At 40.8% G+C, this 18,355-nt stretch overlaps 1 protein-coding gene and 1 pseudogene across 1 annotated transcript; both read left to right on the top strand.

Annotated features, from left to right (window-relative positions):
- The first annotated feature begins 772 nt into the window (after positions 1–772).
- LOC104416600 lies at positions 773–3,068 on the top strand. The gene is made up of 2 exons (XM_039301016.1): positions 773–1,593; positions 2,872–3,068. Exons 1-2 carry the CDS (start codon positions 822–824, stop codon positions 2,985–2,987), a joined length of 888 nt encoding a protein of 295 aa, XP_039156950.1. The 5' UTR covers positions 773–821; the 3' UTR covers positions 2,988–3,068.
- LOC120287017 lies at positions 3,046–4,200 on the top strand (annotated as a pseudogene).
- The last annotated feature ends 14,155 nt before the right edge of the window (positions 4,201–18,355 follow it).

An 18,355-nucleotide genomic window follows, 5' to 3' on the forward strand; every position in this document is an offset into this window, starting at 1 on the left:
ATCAACGTGAAAGTTCCAATAAAAAAAAAATCAACGTAAAAGCTATGCATAAATAATTCCAACACCGTGTCTTGTCACCTTGACTGCAAGGGCTGCAATTTCCACATGACACCCACTTTTTCTTCGCTAGACTTTGTGTTGATGGTTGACTTGGAAATCCGCATCTATACTCTTTGCGTGACGACGAAGCTAGTGAGGTTCTTGTCAAGGCGTGTCGGTACGCCACTAGAAATTATCATATTGCTTTCTTTCTTTCATAACGTGTTACACCATCCAAGAAGCACTTATTTCTTATTTTCCTTTTACTTTTGCCAAAAGCGACATTATACAAGTTAATATTCTTGTTCATAGTCTATTTTTGTTACCAATTTCTGTTTTTTTTTTTGTCAAAAATAAAAAGCTTAGATGATGAAATACGACATCTTTTTCCTTTTCATCTTCATAATTTAACGAATGGACACTCGTTGACACCTAAATTTTGACGATCCAATCATTTATTTATTGCATAAAAATTAGGATTAATTTTTCCCCAAAAAATATTAGAATTAAATTGCGTAGTATATAGTTTTAGGAGCATTTTTTAATCAATGTGAAAACTATGCATAACTAATTCCAACTTTGTGTTTTGTCACCATAAATGCAAGGGCCGCAATCTTCGTTAGACTTTGTTTTATTGGTTGACTTGGAAATTTGCATCACCGACGACTCCCGACTCTTTTCATTCATATAACTGGGCCTCCTTCACATTGCCAATTAGCAAAAACTTCCATTGCATCAGATCAAACGATAGAGAGACCATTAAGTCTTTGAGCTCCACGAGCATGTTCCGTGTTTTGCTTTTCATATTGCATGTCCTGCTGTTACTGGGGATGAGTTGCGGTGCGAAGAAGAATCACTTGTGCCCTGCTTCATCTTGCGGTGAGATCCATGACATACACTATCCCTTTCGATTGAAAAGCGACCCAAAACACTGCGGCCGCTCTGAGAATGAGCTAGTTTGTGAAAATAATTGTACTTTTCTATATCTATATGCCGGTCGATATTATGTGAAGTCAATTAACTATTCTAATTTAGTTGATTCATTTTTCGGTATAATCACGGTGGTTGACGATGGATTGCAAAAAGGTAATTGCTCATCCCTCCCTCGTCAATCATTGGCGAGGTCCAACTTTAGTGCTCATGATCCATACCGTGGTGGTCTTTTTCCCTCAGCTGATCCGGTGGTCTTCATGAAGTGCTCACAGCCCGTTGTTTCTGCTTTGTATATCAATACTGAACCATGTATTGAGGAAGCATCCCTTTCTGATACACCCCCTAATTTTTCCCAAATGAAGGCATACTCATACGCTTTGTATGGGTCTGATCTACTAATACGGGACATCAAGGATTCTTGCAACATAACCATGATCACTCTCTTATCGAGCCAGGAAGTGGATTGGTATAAACGTGTGAGCCCACTGTATACGGACCTCCACAACATGATGGCTGAAGGATTCGATCTCTTATATTCTGAACCTTATTCGTCGGAAATATTCCAGATTTGCGCGATAAGTTTCAGATACCGAATGGCGTGGTGCAACCCATATGACTCCTGTAAGCTGACTTTCCCTAAAGCTTTTCCTTCTTTACTCTCTTACTTTGTTTCTTCTTCTTCATCTTCATCCTTTTCTTAAATGTTAACTCTACTGAAGGATCTTTTCAAAATTTACTTGGTGATGTCGCATGTTTCAATTGGATATTGCAATACGTTTGGTTCAATTTATTGAGTCGTCACTTTTCTTTAATACCCAATTTAAAAAAATTGCCACATTCGTTTAGTGAAAAAGTTCAGAAATTTTTTTAGTAGATTGGGCGTGCATTGCCCCTTTATTTTACAACTATGGAGCTTTTCCGGAAGTGACACTATTTCTGTATTTTTTTTTTTTGGGCCTTATTCACTAAAAAAAAAAACCCAACTTTAAATTTAGTCCTGATTATGTTTCGAACTTTTTTTATCAGAAAAACCTAAACTTAGGTCTAGTCCAAATTTGCCTCAATCTTTTCTTTGTCCGGAAAAAAACCTCAATCTTGAGGCCTAATCCCAAATCTACCTCGAACTTTTTTTGTCTAAAAGAAAAAACACCAATTTTTACTCTAATCCCAATCTACCCATTAGCCCTCTGTTCAAAAATCACCGTTAGCTGTCCCTAATTTTCATATCTTAGAATAGCTTCATTTGAAAGTAATTTTCCATGTCACCTTACTAAAGTGGATTTGTTATTGATGAGGAAATGCCACATCAAGTTGGGACTCGACCGTGGGGGTAGGTTTGGGAATATATTAAAAGTTGGTGATTTTTTAAAACAAAACAAAATTTGAGGTAAATTTGGGATTGTACCTAAAGTTTAGGGTTTTTTTTTTAGACAAAAAAGTTCAGGCTGAAATTGGACTAGTTATAAAGGGTTTTTCAGGGAATTAGGTCTTTTTTTGGGGAAAATTGTTCGATTTAATAATATCTCATGTCCCTTCAATCGCTGTTAATGTTACGGGGAACTTGTGAACATTTGGTACATTTAGGAGAACAAAAGCAAAAACGTGTTTCTTCAAAAGAAAAGATCATGCAACATTAACATGGATTTCATGAGTGAATAGGATAACGTCAGATCTGGGCGCTATCTAGAAAAGTGAAACTCGTTCACTCTTTTTTTATTCTAGACTTCTCCACTTGCAAATTTCAATGAACAAAAGTGTGGCTTTGCACTTTGCAGTGATTGCATGAATTTATCTTTCACTAGGGGTATATCTTAGCGTGAATTGCTTCTTCACTGATTGGTCTTTAATTCTAATTAACCATTTTTAGTAATTTCTCACGAATTCTCTTACTATCTACAGCTGATGACATGCGCCTTTTTGCGCTCCGTCTTGTGCCTGTCGCAGTATTGAATCTCTTCTTTTTCTTGGGTATGATAAGTCCTTTTTCTCTTCACACCTATGAAGCTCTCATTTAGCACTTTGACAAACAAAAATTGTATGTGTAAATTTTTTTTTTTGACACTATGCTAATCAATGGCCAAATTTCTCTGTAGTCCACTTCCGGCAGCAAAATTCATACTTGGAGCTCCGTGTGTGTTGATACTTCTAATCTTGAAGTGGATGAGAAGGCATCAGGCGGCCGATGCAAATATCGAAGAATTCCTACTAGCTCACAACAACTTTTTGCCAATAAGGTACTCTTACTCGGATATAAAGAAGATCACAAAAAATTTCAAATGCAAGTTAGGTGAAGGGGGATATGGTTCTGTATATAGAGGAATACTTAGAAGTGGCAATAAAGTCGCAGTTAAGATTTTGAACAAATCAAAATCTAATGGCCAGGATTTTATAAGCGAAGTGGCCACAATTGGAAGGATCCACCACATTAATGTGGTGCAACTTGTTGGGTTTTGCTTCGATTACTCCAAACAAGCTCTTGTCTATGATTTCATGCCGAATGGATCTTTGGATAAACACATTTCCTATAAGGATGGTGATGATCCTCTTAATTCTAAGAAAATGTATGAGATCTCTCTTGGCATAGCTAGAGGGATAGAGTATCTACATCGGAGATGTGATATGCAAATTCTACATTTTGACATCAAGCCTCACAACATTCTTCTAGACCGAAGTTTTACTCCGAAAGTTTCTGACTTTGGACTTGCAAGACTTTATCCCACTGATCGCAATATAGTATCGCTGACTGCAGCAAGATGAACCTTGGGTTATATGGCTCCTGAGCTATTCTATAAAGACATTGGTGGCATTTCTTACAAAGCCGATGTTTATAGTTTTGGGATGTTATTAATGGAAATGGCTGGTAGAAGGAGAAATCTAAATGCACATGCAGAGCGTTTGAGTCAAATTTACTTTCCTTTGTGGGTTTATGATCAACTCGGTAAAGAAAAGGAACTTGAAAGGGTAGATGTCATAGAAGAGGAAAGAGAAACAACGAGGAAGATGATAATCGTTGCATTGTGGTGTATACAATTGAGCCCTAATGATTGGCCGTCGATGAGGAAAGTCCTAGATATGCTTGAAGGAGATATGGATAGATTGCAACTGCCTCCAAAACCACTTTTGTATCCAATGGAGGCACCGGTTGATGATGTTGACGCTGAGATAGAACTTGAAACAGTCTCATCTTCGTCAAGTACTCCGATAGTTTCTAGTGGTTATCAATTTTAGCATGACCATGAGTTTATGAAATCATGTTTTTGTGATTGTTCCTTATAATGAGATGTAAAAATTATAAATAGTACTATCAACATGTATCATCATTTAAAATGTAATTTGCAAAACTTTTACATATTTTTCTTATGGCACTAGTTTTTTTATCAGTCGAGTTATGTCCATATTTTATAAATGACGATGAATGTTGTATGGCATTCATTCAATTTTTGTTTCATGTGAATCCTCTTGGTATAATAAGGTAATTTTTTATTTGTGTCAATGTTTGCATTTTGAGCAACAAATCTCTCATTTCCATCAAAACCTCTCATCCCCACCCTTTGACCTAGGGGTGAGCGTGGTTCCCAGGTAGAACCGGGAACCGGAGAACAGAACCGGAGGTTCCGGTTCGGTTCCCGGTTCTAAGGGGACCGGTTCCGGTTCTCATAGGAACCGGAACCTGAGGAACCGGAACCGGAACCCGAGGAACCGGAACCGGCCAAGTTAAAAAAAAAAAAACCCTAATCCCTTCCACGTGATTTTCCCCATTTCCCTTTCTTTCTCTCTCTCTCTCTCTCTCTCTCTTCTCCCCTTTTTCCTCCTCACGTCACTTCCTGCCCCCACTTTTTTTCTTTTCTCTCTCTCTCTCTCTCTCTCTTTTCTCTTTCCCCCTCTCGGCCGAACCCCCTCTTCTTCTTCTTCTTCTTCCTTCCTCTCGCCGGCTGTTGCTTCACCCACCACCACACCGCCGCCCCACGCCCTACTCACCACCACCTCTTGGCCACCGAACCCCACCACCCACTACTCGCTCGACGAGCTGTCTCGCCGTTGAGCCCGACGAGTTGTCTCGCTGTCCGCGCCGACGTGAGGCACCGCCGCCGTCCCCAAGTCACCGTCACCACCTCTTGCTGCCGCTTGCTCGGCCGTCCGGGCCGTCGTTGCTCCAAACTGTCACCACCTCTACCCGAACTGAGCTCTTCCCCCTTGGCCGTGTGTTGAGCCGCGACCGTCGCCGTCTTCGGTGCGCCGTTCATGCTGCCGTTGGTGCCATGAGACTCGTGCCTTCGTCGTCGCCGCACCACCGTCGCCGCGTGCTCGCCGTTGCAGATCAAGAAGAAGCTGGCGAAGAAGATGAGGCAGAATAGGCCCATCCCTCACCGGATTCGCATGCGGACTGACAACACCATCATGTTCATATCCAATTCCGTCACGTTTTGTCCCAAAAAGCTGTCTTTTTATTTTTATTTTTTTTGTGGCCTAATTTTTGTCGCCGAAATCGTTCAGGTACAACACGAAGCGCAGGCACTGGCGCCGCACCAAGCTAGGGTTCTGAGGTGTTTTCATGGGAGGAGGTGCTTTTGCTTCGGGTTAGAGCTTTTTAGTTGTTGCGAAAGAGAGCTCTCGATGCTTTTCTGATTATTGCTTTTAAGCGAATTGAAGACTTTTAAGGAAGCAAATAGCTGCTTAGATACAGTGCTGCTTTGTTACTCTCGAGCACGAGCATTTTTTATATCTGATGATCTGCGAATTGTGGTAGTTTCTGTTGCTTCATGTGGTTTTGATAGTATCAAGGATGGGATTTTAGTGAATTTTAATGTTGCTTCAACTTTATGTCTTGTTAAGCTTGTCGCTGTTACAACACATTGTGTTCAACGTTCAGCGCCTTTGATTGGTTCTGCTAATGATTGGCCTTATCTTCTTATTTAGATGAGACTTATAGGCTTGTGTTGGACCTGCTTTTCCTGTTAAGTGCTTGTTGAGGTCACGGTGCTTGTTCTCATAGTGTGGTAGTGATTATTAGTGGTCGTCCTTCCAGACATAGGGGAGCTTTTAGTTGTGTCAATTCTGAGGAATTTCAACTTATGTGGTATGTATGCAGTAGTGATGTAAGTGCCCAATTTCGCCTACTAGCTGGTTTGCTATCTGCAATGTCTAAATGAGAGTAATCATCAGTTTATTGGGCATCTTCAGTAGCTTCAAGTCGGTTTAGCATGTGACGTGTGTTCTAGCATCAGGTTGTAGGATTCATGGCTATGTTGTTATTATTGTTGCATTCATTTCCAATTTTTTTTAACTAAAAATGAAAAAAAATAAAATAAAGAACCTGTTGGAACTTGGAATCGACCCCGGAACCTGTGACAGGGTAGGTTCCAGGTTCTTAGTTTTGACGGGTAGGTTCAAGGTTCAAAAAAATGAGGAACCTGTACCCGATGGTAGGTTCTAGGTTCTAAGCGGAACCCGTAAGGAACCGGGAACTGCTCACCCCTACTTTGACCTCTATTTGATCACCTACGTTGAAGATAGCTACCTGCTCAAGCTATCTCCAACTTGGACCTCATGTCACGGGATGGGTCCAAGCCTAACCGATGAGCGATTAGCACTTGTCAAAGAGTAAAGACAAAGTAGGCTGACAATTTTGCCTTTACGTTGAATGGAAATTGAACACGTGATGTTATGTTAGAGCATATGATGTATTACAAAAGCTCAATCCCTAAATGCAGTAAGAACTTGTGCATTCACTTGATGATATGACATGAGATGGTGCCATACATTATTTAGAACAAGCATTACATTCCTCATTGTTGTTCCTTGCACAAGAGTTTTTCCACTAAGCAAACATCCCTCGAGACACCAATGTTGATAAGGAACGCGTGATCTCCACTTCGTTTAGAGATCGCAAACGGAGAAGTATAAATTTTAATTTTTATTATTATCAAAATAAAGCAAAAATAAAAAAAATATTCTAAATAAGTAGAAAATGCAAAAATTAACAAACCTAATCTCTTTAGTGGTCATGAAATTCCACATGAGAATGGTCCTCCATTCTCTGTGAGTGTGCACATGGAAAAGGAGTTTGGGAAAATGAATTCTTCTTTTTAATATGGAGTTTTTTTTTTTGGCAACCCAGGAACCGCCGTACAGTTGGCAGCCGGCGACGTAAACCCGGGGGAGCACTAGGACGGGGACCCACCACCCACGGCACCCCACTTAAGTTGCGCAACGTGACGAGTTGGGGAATCGAACCCTAGCCTTTCGTGTGGCCAGTGTGTGCCCTAACCAACTCGCTCACCATGGGGTGGGTTATGGAGTTAATATCATGAAAAAACCCCAAACTTATACACAGTGACAAATTTATCCCTAACTAAATTTTGGGTCATATACACACGTGACACATTTACCCTCCATTAGCTTCCGTAAAATTTTATCATATTATTGAGTTGAATGATATAGACAGTTAACGTGGCAAATTCACATGGAAATCCATAGGGTTAATACAATGAAAAATCACAAACTAGTACATATGTAACAAATTTACTAAAAATTAGTTTTTGAATCACCAAAAACGCAAACTGGTACACACATAACACATTTACCCTTCGTTAGTTTTCATCAAATTTTACCATGAAATTTATGAGTTAACCAAATTGAGCTCGATAAACATTTTGTCACATTGGAACGTGAGTTTTTGCACGGATTCAACCAAACTTCAGACTCGAGACTTAGCTTTTCCTGAACTCTTCAATCCTATTTGGAGGTATAGGTGTTTATCACTCCGTTCTTCACGCTCTCGAATGCATATTCGGTCCATTTATTGCAATCAACATGTTTACAGCAACTTCTACCTACATTCGAATATCACGAAATTTGTTCGAAGTGTCATTTAGAAAAGAAAAGTGCGTTTTTCTGCAAAATGATTAATAGACGGGTAGTATATAATAGAGCATTCTTCCCATGAGAAAAACATTGATATGCATCCGAAAATCTTGTCAAAAGACAATAACTCTGCTGGCTTTGCTTCACAGGTACCTTCCTTCTTTATGCAGCGATTAACGCCGTGGGGATGGTGTTCCTGAAACGAAATGGAGGAGTCTTGAGCACATTCAAGCAGCCATCAACAGAGAATGAAAATGGTGGCACTCCAAGTTATTTACTCATTGCTCTTCCTTGTAGTCTCAATTGAGCTTATTTGACACTTCCAATGCCACACATTCGGAGATGGAAAATGATTTTGAAGCAGGCAACAGCATCTTTCGTTCAATAAAATGACGTTATTATCAAGATTTGTCAGTTCTTTCATAGAGCAATCTTACTGCGGGAAAGAGATGAGATTATTGTACTGGAGAGTGATTGATTGGTCCGTGAGAATAATATTTCAATTGCGTCGGTCTATATCTGATTGAGAAATCATCATGTGGCCCTCTTTCTTTTCCCGTAATGTGTTGCATTGCCCAAGCAGCAAGAAGCACCTACTCCTTATTTTTCTTTTTATTTTCATGAAAGGCAACATAAATTACTTCCATATTTTTTTGGAGGTTAGGACGTACGATAATAGTCTTCAGGTGTTGTTATTTATCTTTTCATTATCCAATTTTATTTTTGTCAAAATTGAAAAACGTTACACTGCAAAATGCATTATCATTTTTTTTATAGTATTATATGGTGCTGAATGGACCTATAGTTGATACATCAATTTGCATAATGTATGTCCAAATGTTTTGGAATACGTGCAAGAGATAATTTAGGATACTTTGACCAAGAGATTTTCCGCTTAAAAATTTGACTAATCATTGCTGAATATTTAATGACGATATAGAAAGCAACTAAGGTAATATCGCGTGTGGAGATGCTCGCACAACAAACCAATTTTTAGAAAGGGGAATATGAAAAATGTAATCAGTAATAATATTACTATAAAAAAATTAAACATGTGCAGTTAAAACGTCATTGGATGCGTCAATTAAAATGAACTTGGTTGTACTATATGGAAAATCCATTTCAATCTCTTCAATTATATATAATGGTACCCATTAGCTTGAGAAAAAAAATATGGTAAGTGCTAATTACAATTATTCGAAAGCGCGTCTGTATCGTTGAAAAGAATTTCTATGAATATATTTTCCAAACCTTCCACTATTATGTTCATAGTGGTAAATCAGCTGATCATCTCATTTAAAAATGCATGACATCTCTAATTCCACACATTCAAAGATGAAAGATGATTATGAAGTAGGTGTCATGACCTACCCTTCGGTAGTAAAGAAATTAGGTTTAGGGGTATTGCCTAAAAGATAGGCTTACGACCCTAGTTTTAAATGTGAGCTCTCCTAAACTCATACATCGCATCACATTGGTTATTCAAATTGATGCTATGAGAATTTTTCAATGAAGAGTTGCTATTAGCCTACTGGGTCGACTAAAAATCAAGTAAAACATATGGGTATGCTTCACTTCCTACGTAACCAGAGAATTTAGGGTTGAGAACTTAATTACACTAATTCATCAAATGCCATTTTGGTATCTAATCTATTTCATTTCACAAAAAAAAAAAAAATTGTCAGACAGCTTGGATTGATTTTAAACCTATCCACTAACATATGAGATAATCATGTGGGTGTGCAATTATTAAAATAACAATCAACAATCAAGGAAAGCATTAAATAAATTGCATAGGAACACAAAGATCTAATATTACCAAATAAGGAGCATGCAATCTCTAACTAAGCTAAAGGGAGCCCATAGTCAACATTGAAAGTGCGTAATCAAGGGCATTTATTTTTTAGGACAATCGAATCTTATGGTAAAGCGGTAAGGAATTATTCAATTCTTGAGCACAATTTTCTTATCAAGGACTTTAACACATTTTAAGAGTATTTACTAAAAAAAACTAACTCTTAAGCGTTTTCCTAATTTTTAGAAAAAAAATAAGTTTTCTCTTAAATTTTTTTACAAAATTAATTCCGAAAATAGGGACTCGGGCTGGGCCCCAAGGTCCGGTGAGAACATGGGTTGCGATGGGCTTTGCGGGCTTGGACCGGGAACATGAATTGGGCTCTATTAAAACAGACCTCCATTTTAGTAATGGACTCTCAAAGACCCACTTCATGAAAATTTAAACCCAGCCCAAAAATTCACAAATTAAGCCCAGCCCAAGTCCGCCCAACTTAAACCAAACCTAAATCTACTGAAACAAAACCTCAAGCCCATCTTCCCATCCTCTTTCCTCGAACGTCTGCACCAGGCCTATTTTCGTGATTTTCTTTTATTCTCTCTCAGCCTTTCAACGTCTTCTTCTTCTTCGTGCCAACTCCACTGTTACGTCCTTTACCGAAGCCTCCCACACCGACGAACTCCACACTGGAATTTCGCCGGACGGACCCACGGCAGAACTTTAAATGGAACGACGACAACACCCAACGTCGCCGGCCGTCACCAAGCCATCTTGGCTCACCACCGCAAAACCAAATTTGCTGCCAACGTCTACCATCACGTAGGCCGCCGCCACCACTCATCAAGTTCAATGAAAAATACACAGCATGTCACGAACGAAATGCAGAGATGCATTGACTTCGTTGCTCGTGAAAATCGAGCTTAACAAGTAATGACCCCGGACGAACTGCATCAAGTGGTACCTTGGCATTCGAGCGAAAATAGAAGCCATTTCTTAAACAATTCTCTCAGAAACATTTCATCGAGCAAGTCTTAGGCGTTCGACTAAAAATGACATAGCATACCGATTAACCTCCACTTTGCTGTCGAGCTCGTCCTACGACATCTCAAGTCGATGAAAATATATCAAACAGATCCATGGTATGCTTTCACGGAGACAAACAAAACCTCGTCTCATTTTTAGAATAACACTAACTGAGGCATTATATCGGGCATGCGATGAGCACGGATTATGGAGAGGTCGTAAACCCATTCTAGACTCTAGCTCGTGTCCGGACTCAAAAGAGAACAGCAAGTGACACTCAATCTCGACAAAAGGGACTGCTCGTTCAAACCGGGCATGCTCGTGGACGAGGGAAACGAGACCCAGCTATCGTTTCGGTTCCGTTTTAAATAAAACTGTTGGGAATAACGGATCCCCGAAAAACCGGATTCGACACTAAATCGAACCCTTAAATCAATGCGGAAGCGAAACCCGGGAAAAACAACACGTATCACCGATCCTAAAGCACACCACGGATTCGAGCGTACCTTTTAAGCCACAGATTAGACACCGGCGCCGATAGAGGAACAGAAACTTGGTCCTGTTGATCCGGTGAAGCAAAATCGCCTACGCGCCTCACTGTTTGCCTTTTTGGGAGAGAAAGCGAGAGAGAGAGAAGCGGGGAGGCGTACGTACGTTTTCTGTTTTTCCAAACGGTACATACTCTCTCTCTCTCCTCCCTTTTATATGTTCCCCCATCCACGGGCCGTATTCCCGTGGGCCGGGCTTTTTGGGCCCAACTTGGGCGGACGGGCCTTGAGCCCATTGCATATAAACCATCATCTCCTACTCGCACGTGGTGGGCCGAACAGGATTCTCTTTACCTCTCTTCAACATTCATACCGGTGAATAATCCGTGCAATCAGCATACTTTGAGAGCTCGTTGCTATACATCTGTTAGGAATATATAGCAGCTCATAATAGGCGTCACACTCCGAGTAGACTTAGTATGCAGTACCCTAAATTGATCGATCACATTTATATCTCTCTTGATCTCCTTTAAACAGTGATATATATATATATATATATATATATATATATATATTGTATTCACAATTATAATTATCACAAAGACAGTCATAATTGGTCGACCAGTGAATACAAAAACTACAATGTGATTCCCAATATCGATCTTCCTCTTTCATTCAAACTCTCAATTTCAGTTCAGCTTGCTTTTCTAGAAATGCCCCATTAGATCGAATCAACTCATGACCATTGGCAACATCCTAAGATAGCAAACACTAAATAGAAACCTTGAGAATAAGTAAAAGTCATAAGGGCACTAAAATTGAGGAACTCTTTTCCTCAAGAGTCTCAAACGTCATAAAAGTTGAGATCAAACTTTTTGCCACTCTTATTGGTCGGCTCATGCATACGTAGTATGAAATACGTATTACGGTATTAACTCCTTTCCCATGGAGCGTATGTCTACACCTTTCAATACCGTACAGATGATAGTTCAGACATACCCAATGTCTAACTTGAGTTCACGTATCTACTCATTTACAAAATTCATTAGAACTCACATCTGGCATCTTAGACAGATAAAGTAAAATATGTGGGGTATTTTACTTTCAGACATCATGAGTATTATGTTCTCATCTTAACACTTAGTTAAGGCGACATGCGTATTTTAAGCTTGAGCTCTCGATTATCACCTAGATAATAAACTTAAAAACAGTCTCATCTCTATTTATCACACAGTAAATAGAGGCGATTACCCGTGTGAGTGGGCTAATCTTTTATCTGTCCGACATACTTCCTCAACTTATAATAATACACTGAGTATTAAGATGCATAAAGATCATACAAAGATTCATAGGCATTAATAATGAAACAACACTAGTTCATAAATATGAACAACTCAGGGAAATTACAATCCAGTACATCAGACTCTATGCAATCCTAGAGATTTTACATGACCACAAAACACATCTCTAGGTATTGGCTTTGTCATAGGATCTGCTACCATTCTGTGCGTAGATATGTACTGTAAGTTCACATCCTTTCGTGCAACCATATCTTTTACAAAGTTATACTTGGTATTTATATGTTTGGTCTTGCCATGATATTTTGGATCTTTGGTGTACGCTATAGCTGCTTAGCTATCACAGTTAACCAACAATGGGTTTGCAGCTTTCTCAATAACACCTAAATGATCCAAGAATCTCTTAAGCCAAACTGCTTCTTGTACTGCTGCTGATAATGCCACGAACTCAGCTTCCATCGTGGATAAGGCTATGCACGTTTGCTTCTTACTACTCCATGATATGGCGCCATTGCTCAGTAAGAAAGCAAATCCTGAGATAGATTTCCTTTCATCTAAATCTCCTCCCCAATCAGCATTTGAATAGCCTTTAAGTCGCAGATCCTTTCCTTGGTAATTCAACTTGTAATCAGCAGTTCCCTTCAGATACCTCAGTATTCTCTTAACGACCTTCCAATGTGCTGGACCTGGATTGGATTGGTATCTACTCACCATTCCAACTGCAAAACATATGTCGGGTCTTGTACACAGCATAGCGTACATCAAGCTCCCAACAGCACTAGCATAAGGAACATGTTTCATTTGTTACTTCTCTTGTGGAGTCCTTGGACACAGTCTATGGCTCAATCCTTCACCTTTCACAAAATGAGTGCCTATGGGTTTACAATCTTGCATACGAAACCGTTCAAGAACTTTGTTTATATAAGTTTCTTGCGAAAGAGACAACGATCTCTTTGAACGATCTCTTGAAATCTTAACTCCAAGAATGTATGCAGCCTCACTCATATCCTTCATTTCAAAGTTGGAAGACAACCAACTCTTGACAGTCTTAACAAACTCCATATTACTTCCGGCAATTAGTATATCATCAACATATAATGATATGATCACAAATTGATCCTTGGATCTTTTGATATATACACAATGATCCTCATCAATCATCGTAAAATCATATGCCATTATGGCATTATGAAAACGTATATACCATTGTCTTGATGACTGCTTAAGACCATATATCGACCTCAAAAGTCGACATACTTTTTCTTCTTGGCCTTTCACTATGAAACCAGCAGGTTGTTCCATATATATTTCTTCCTCTAATTCTCCATTGAGGAAAGCAGTCTTTACATCCATTTGATGTAACTCAAGATCCAGACTAGTCACTATTGCCAGAATAATGCGAATCGAGGTAATAATCACTACAGGAGAAAATGTATCTTCATAATCAATTCCTTCCTGTTGATTATACCCCTTCGCCACAAGGCGAGCCTTATGCCTTTCTATCGAGCCATCAGCCTTTCGCTTTATTTTGAGAACCCACTTGTTCCCAATAGCTCCGCGTCCTTTTGGAAGATCAATCAGTTCCCAGACTTGGTTTGATTTCATTGACTCCATTTCCTCTTCCATTGCATTAATCCATTTTTCCTTACTAGGGCAATTGAGCCTCATTAATATTTCTTGGCTCATCCTCATCTTGTGGAGCAACCATAAAAGTTTCCCCTTCAATGTCAAAACGTCGACGGGGAATACTTTGGCGACTTGTTCGCCGTATGGGTGATTGTACACTTTGCACATTATTCCCCATCATGCTCTCACTTGGATTAGGTAATGATGATGTCGTCTCATCATGTGGTTGCAATTGAGAATGAGTTGAATTCAATTCATCACTTCTCATATTACTCCCACTTGGACGAACTCCACTAACATCATTATCCTGATCCAAGGTCTTAAATAGGGAACAATCTTCCCCTATTTCGCCCTTCTTAGGAAATTCATCCTCTAAGAATGTGACATCTCGTGATTCAAACTCAGTTATACTCCCACTTTCCTGCTCACCTATGAACACATATCCTTTCGAGTGTTCTGAGTACCTTATGAAAATACTCTTCTTTCCTCTGGGACCCAATTTCCCAAATTTGTGAGAGGACTCATGTGTATAGGCAACACAATCCCATGGCTTAAGAAAACTTAAGTCCGGTTTTCTACCTGTCCATAACTCATATGGAGTGGAAGTAACTGATTTGGAAGGCACACGGTTACGTATATAGGCAGCGATTAACAACGCATCACTCCAAAAGGTAATAGGTAAGTTAGCATGCGCTATCATGGACCTAACCATTTCCGGTAGGGTTCGTTTCTTCTCTCCGCAACACCATTTTGTTGAGGAGTATATGGAATAGACAACTGTCTTTCAATTCCTTTTTCATCACATAATTTTCTGAACTCATCAGATAAATATTCTCGACCTCGATCGGATCTCAATGCTTTTATTTTCTTGTCTAATTGATTTTCTACCAGGTTCATAAACCTTTTAAAACAACTTATTGCTTCAGATTTATGAGAAATCAAATAGACATCCGAATCGAGTATAATCATCAATAAAAGTGATGAAATAAATAGCCCCATGCCTTCCTTTCACATTCATTGGACCACAGACATCAGAATGGATTAAATGCAGAGGAAATTCAGCTCTTTTTCCTTTTCCAAATGGTTTCCTTGTCATTTTCCCTTCTAGGCAATGCTTACATATGGACAAATCGACTTTTTCAATATCGCCCAACAAGCCCTCTTTGGCTAGTCTATTCATACGCTGTTGGCCAATGTGACCAAGTCTAGCATGCCACACATTCACATCATTATCATATTTATTAGGAGACGTGAGAAGGGAATAACAAACATTAGCATTAACATAATCAATATCTAATACAATAAAACCATCCAGAAAATAACCACAACCATAGTAATTTGTATCCAAAAACAAATTCACACCTCTACTATAGAAGTTCATATTAAAACCTAATTTAACCAACACTAATACGGACACTAAATTCGACGAATCTCGGAGCATACAACACATCATGAAGGAACAAAGTGCGTCCACCACGCATATTCGGTTGGCATGTGCCAATTCCTTTCACTTCAGCTGCGGGAGTTGTTTCCACATAGATCCACTTAGTTCCGGTTGGCACTCGTCGGAATTCCACGAAGGATCCTCTATCCTTCGCTAGATGGTCCGTCGCTCATGAATCCACAGTCCATAAAGGATTAGACTCGGTTAAGAACACAGAACTCGACACAAAAGCAAAGTTCTGAAAAGTACAAGGGGTGCATACCTTCTTTGGCTCACGATAGTCGCGAGCATAGTGACCATTCTTGTCACAGTTGTAGCATTTCACCCTTGCAAGCTTTTTCATGCGAGGACGCTTCCCTCTTTCATGTTGGTTAAACTTGGGTTTCTTCTCTGAAGGACCTGCTTCTTCCTTGCCTTTCCCCTTATCAAACCAGTTAGGGCGCTTGCGCTTGGAGCTCGAAGCTCCATTTGAGCTAGAACTAGCATGATAGAGTTCAGCATCCGGCTTAGCCGCCAAGAGGCGGTCCTCTTCCAGCTCAAGATGACGCATTGCATCCTCAAAGGTTTTGATATTTTCATTATGAGTCAAGTGCACCTTCATATGCTCCCAACTCTGAGGCAAGGAACGAATCACTGCTTGCACTTGCTGCTCATTTGTGAGGACATGGCCAGCATCTTTCAGCTCAGTTATCATGTTTGACATCTTTCTAAGATGTTGCTTCATGGTCGACCATGAGGCTTCTTATAAGAGTCAAACCCGATAGTGAGCTGCCGCCTAGTCACCGAAGTATGACCAAATCTAGCGCCAATGCCTCCCACATTTCCTTGGCATTGCCAAAACGCCGAAACTCTCGCATGACGTCATTTTCCATGCTGCTCAGCAACGTGATGCGAGCTAGAGAGTTCTTTCTTTTCCACGCAGAAAAAGCTTCTTTGTCTCTTTTGTGCTGTGCAGTGGTTGTGACATCCCAAATTTTCAACCCTGTCTTCTACTGAATAAATTAGGCATTTCATTGACGTGTCTATAGGGTTGTTCTCGGAGCGATCACTCTCGAGATAACTAGACTAGTGGGTATGCCATTAAAGAATATTAAGGCAATAGACTTGAGAATTCGACCAGGGAAGCGGCTTCTCGACCGTGTTCATCTTTAGAGGTCATTCTTGCACGTTAAAGATCGAATTGAGATCGAAATAGGTCGGTTCGGCGAGATGTGTGGCCGATCGTGGGTGACTCCACTAAATTGGAAAATTCTCGTCGACCGGCACTAATTTGATTTTTTTGTCATTTTGGTACCCTGTGTTGGTAGTCGAGCCCTCGAGATTTTCACGACAATTGAGAGTCGCCAATGTGTCGAGTGGGTTCATTGTGGCTCGAAGAAAATCGACCACGAGTCAATTGCCCTAAAAGTTTGAAAACTACCCGGTAGTCTAGGTCACACTAAAAGCACGCCGGGAGTGAAATTAACCGTCGATTTGAGTCGATTTCAGAAATCGAAAGTTCGGTGATGTCACAAGCTATTTTAGGAGCATCGACTCGTCTCGAAGATTTTTGGAGATTCGGGAAATTTTGCGGAAATTGGGTTCGGACGTCGCGGAAATTTGGCGAAGTTCGGATTGGCTAAATTAATGGGAAATTTGACTTTCGGGTTGAGCCGTGTGTGTCGAGATTTATAGAAAATTTCTTGGGATTTTTCTACGTCGAAATTGGACCTCAATTTGGGAATTTATTGGAGAAATTGAAGTTCAAATGGTGAAATTCGTATCATCCCCTCCCCAGCCCAAAATTGACAAAATTGAGAAGTTGTGAGAGTTGTGGGTGTGGCCTAATGAAGGTCAAGGGTTAATGCTTGGCCTAGATTGATTGTGGGCTGTGGGGAGACCAAGCATTTAATTTTTTGGCTAAGGGTTTAAGACTTTTGCTCCCCCTTAGCTGGCTTCTCCAACTACGTACGCCTCCCCCCTCCTTCGGACGTCTTCTCTTCACTCATCCGCACGAAGCAGCCTCATCCAATCTCTCTCCTCTTCGCTTCATTTTGTGCGACGACTGAAGCTGAAGAAGACCGAGCGAAATTCCACCGCCAGCAGTTGCAACTCCTTTCATCCGCGCGTCCCTCAGCCTCCACGCATCCGACTTGCTCCGTGGGTCAAACTCCAGCAACAAGCTTCGGTTTGTTGACCGAAGACCCCACAACGCCAACGAAGAAGCCCAGCAACCTTCTTCTTCAGCCACGCGGCCAAGCTGCAGCTTCCACGGTCAACTCCAGCAAGAACCGTCCCACTTTGTTGATCTCGTGAAGCTGCCACGTCGGTGCTAATGCACTCCATGAAGACCCCAAGCTGCTCCCTCGTCCATTGATGTCCATGAAGACCGAAGCTCCTTGGTTGACTCCCTACTGCCAGCGAACTGCCTCCATCCGTGTCTCCCCTCCGTCTCCGCCACGTCCCGATCAACCGAAGCCGCTCCCTCCGCTGATTTGTTGACCAGCAACATCCACTGAGCGAGCAACACCACCGAAGAGAAGCCGCACGCATCCACCGAATTTTGCCGTTCGTCCGTGCTTCCCCTCCCCACGCGTCCGAGCCCCAACTCATTTGGTCCATCATCTTGCCGTGAAGCTGCAAGACCCACCGAGTTACCAACCGTTGCCAGCGTCTTCGGTCTCCACAGCCAACGAATCCAGCTGCGTGAAGCCCAGCAAAGCCTGCAGTAGTCCACAAATACTGCAGCTTCGGCCTTCTTTTGCTCGTGGGCCAACCACAGCGAGCCCATTCCGATTTTCAGTGGCCCAACTTCAGCTCTTTGGAAGCCTGTGAACAAGCAGCCCTCAAGCCCAGTTCAGTTCAA

The sequence above is a fragment of the Eucalyptus grandis genome, chromosome 8, assembly GCF_016545825.1.
Source record: "Eucalyptus grandis isolate ANBG69807.140 chromosome 8, ASM1654582v1, whole genome shotgun sequence".
Taxonomy (NCBI): Eukaryota; Viridiplantae; Streptophyta; class Magnoliopsida; order Myrtales; family Myrtaceae; genus Eucalyptus; species Eucalyptus grandis.

Coding starts and splice junctions, on each gene's coding strand:
- LOC104416600 (XM_039301016.1), top strand. CDS start 822: ATGTTCCGTGTTTTGCTTTTCATATTGCATGTCCTGCTGTTACTGGGG. Junction 1,594..2,871: donor GTGCAACCCATATGACTCCT/GTAAGCTGACTT, acceptor TACTATCTACAG/CTGATGACATGCGCCTTTTT.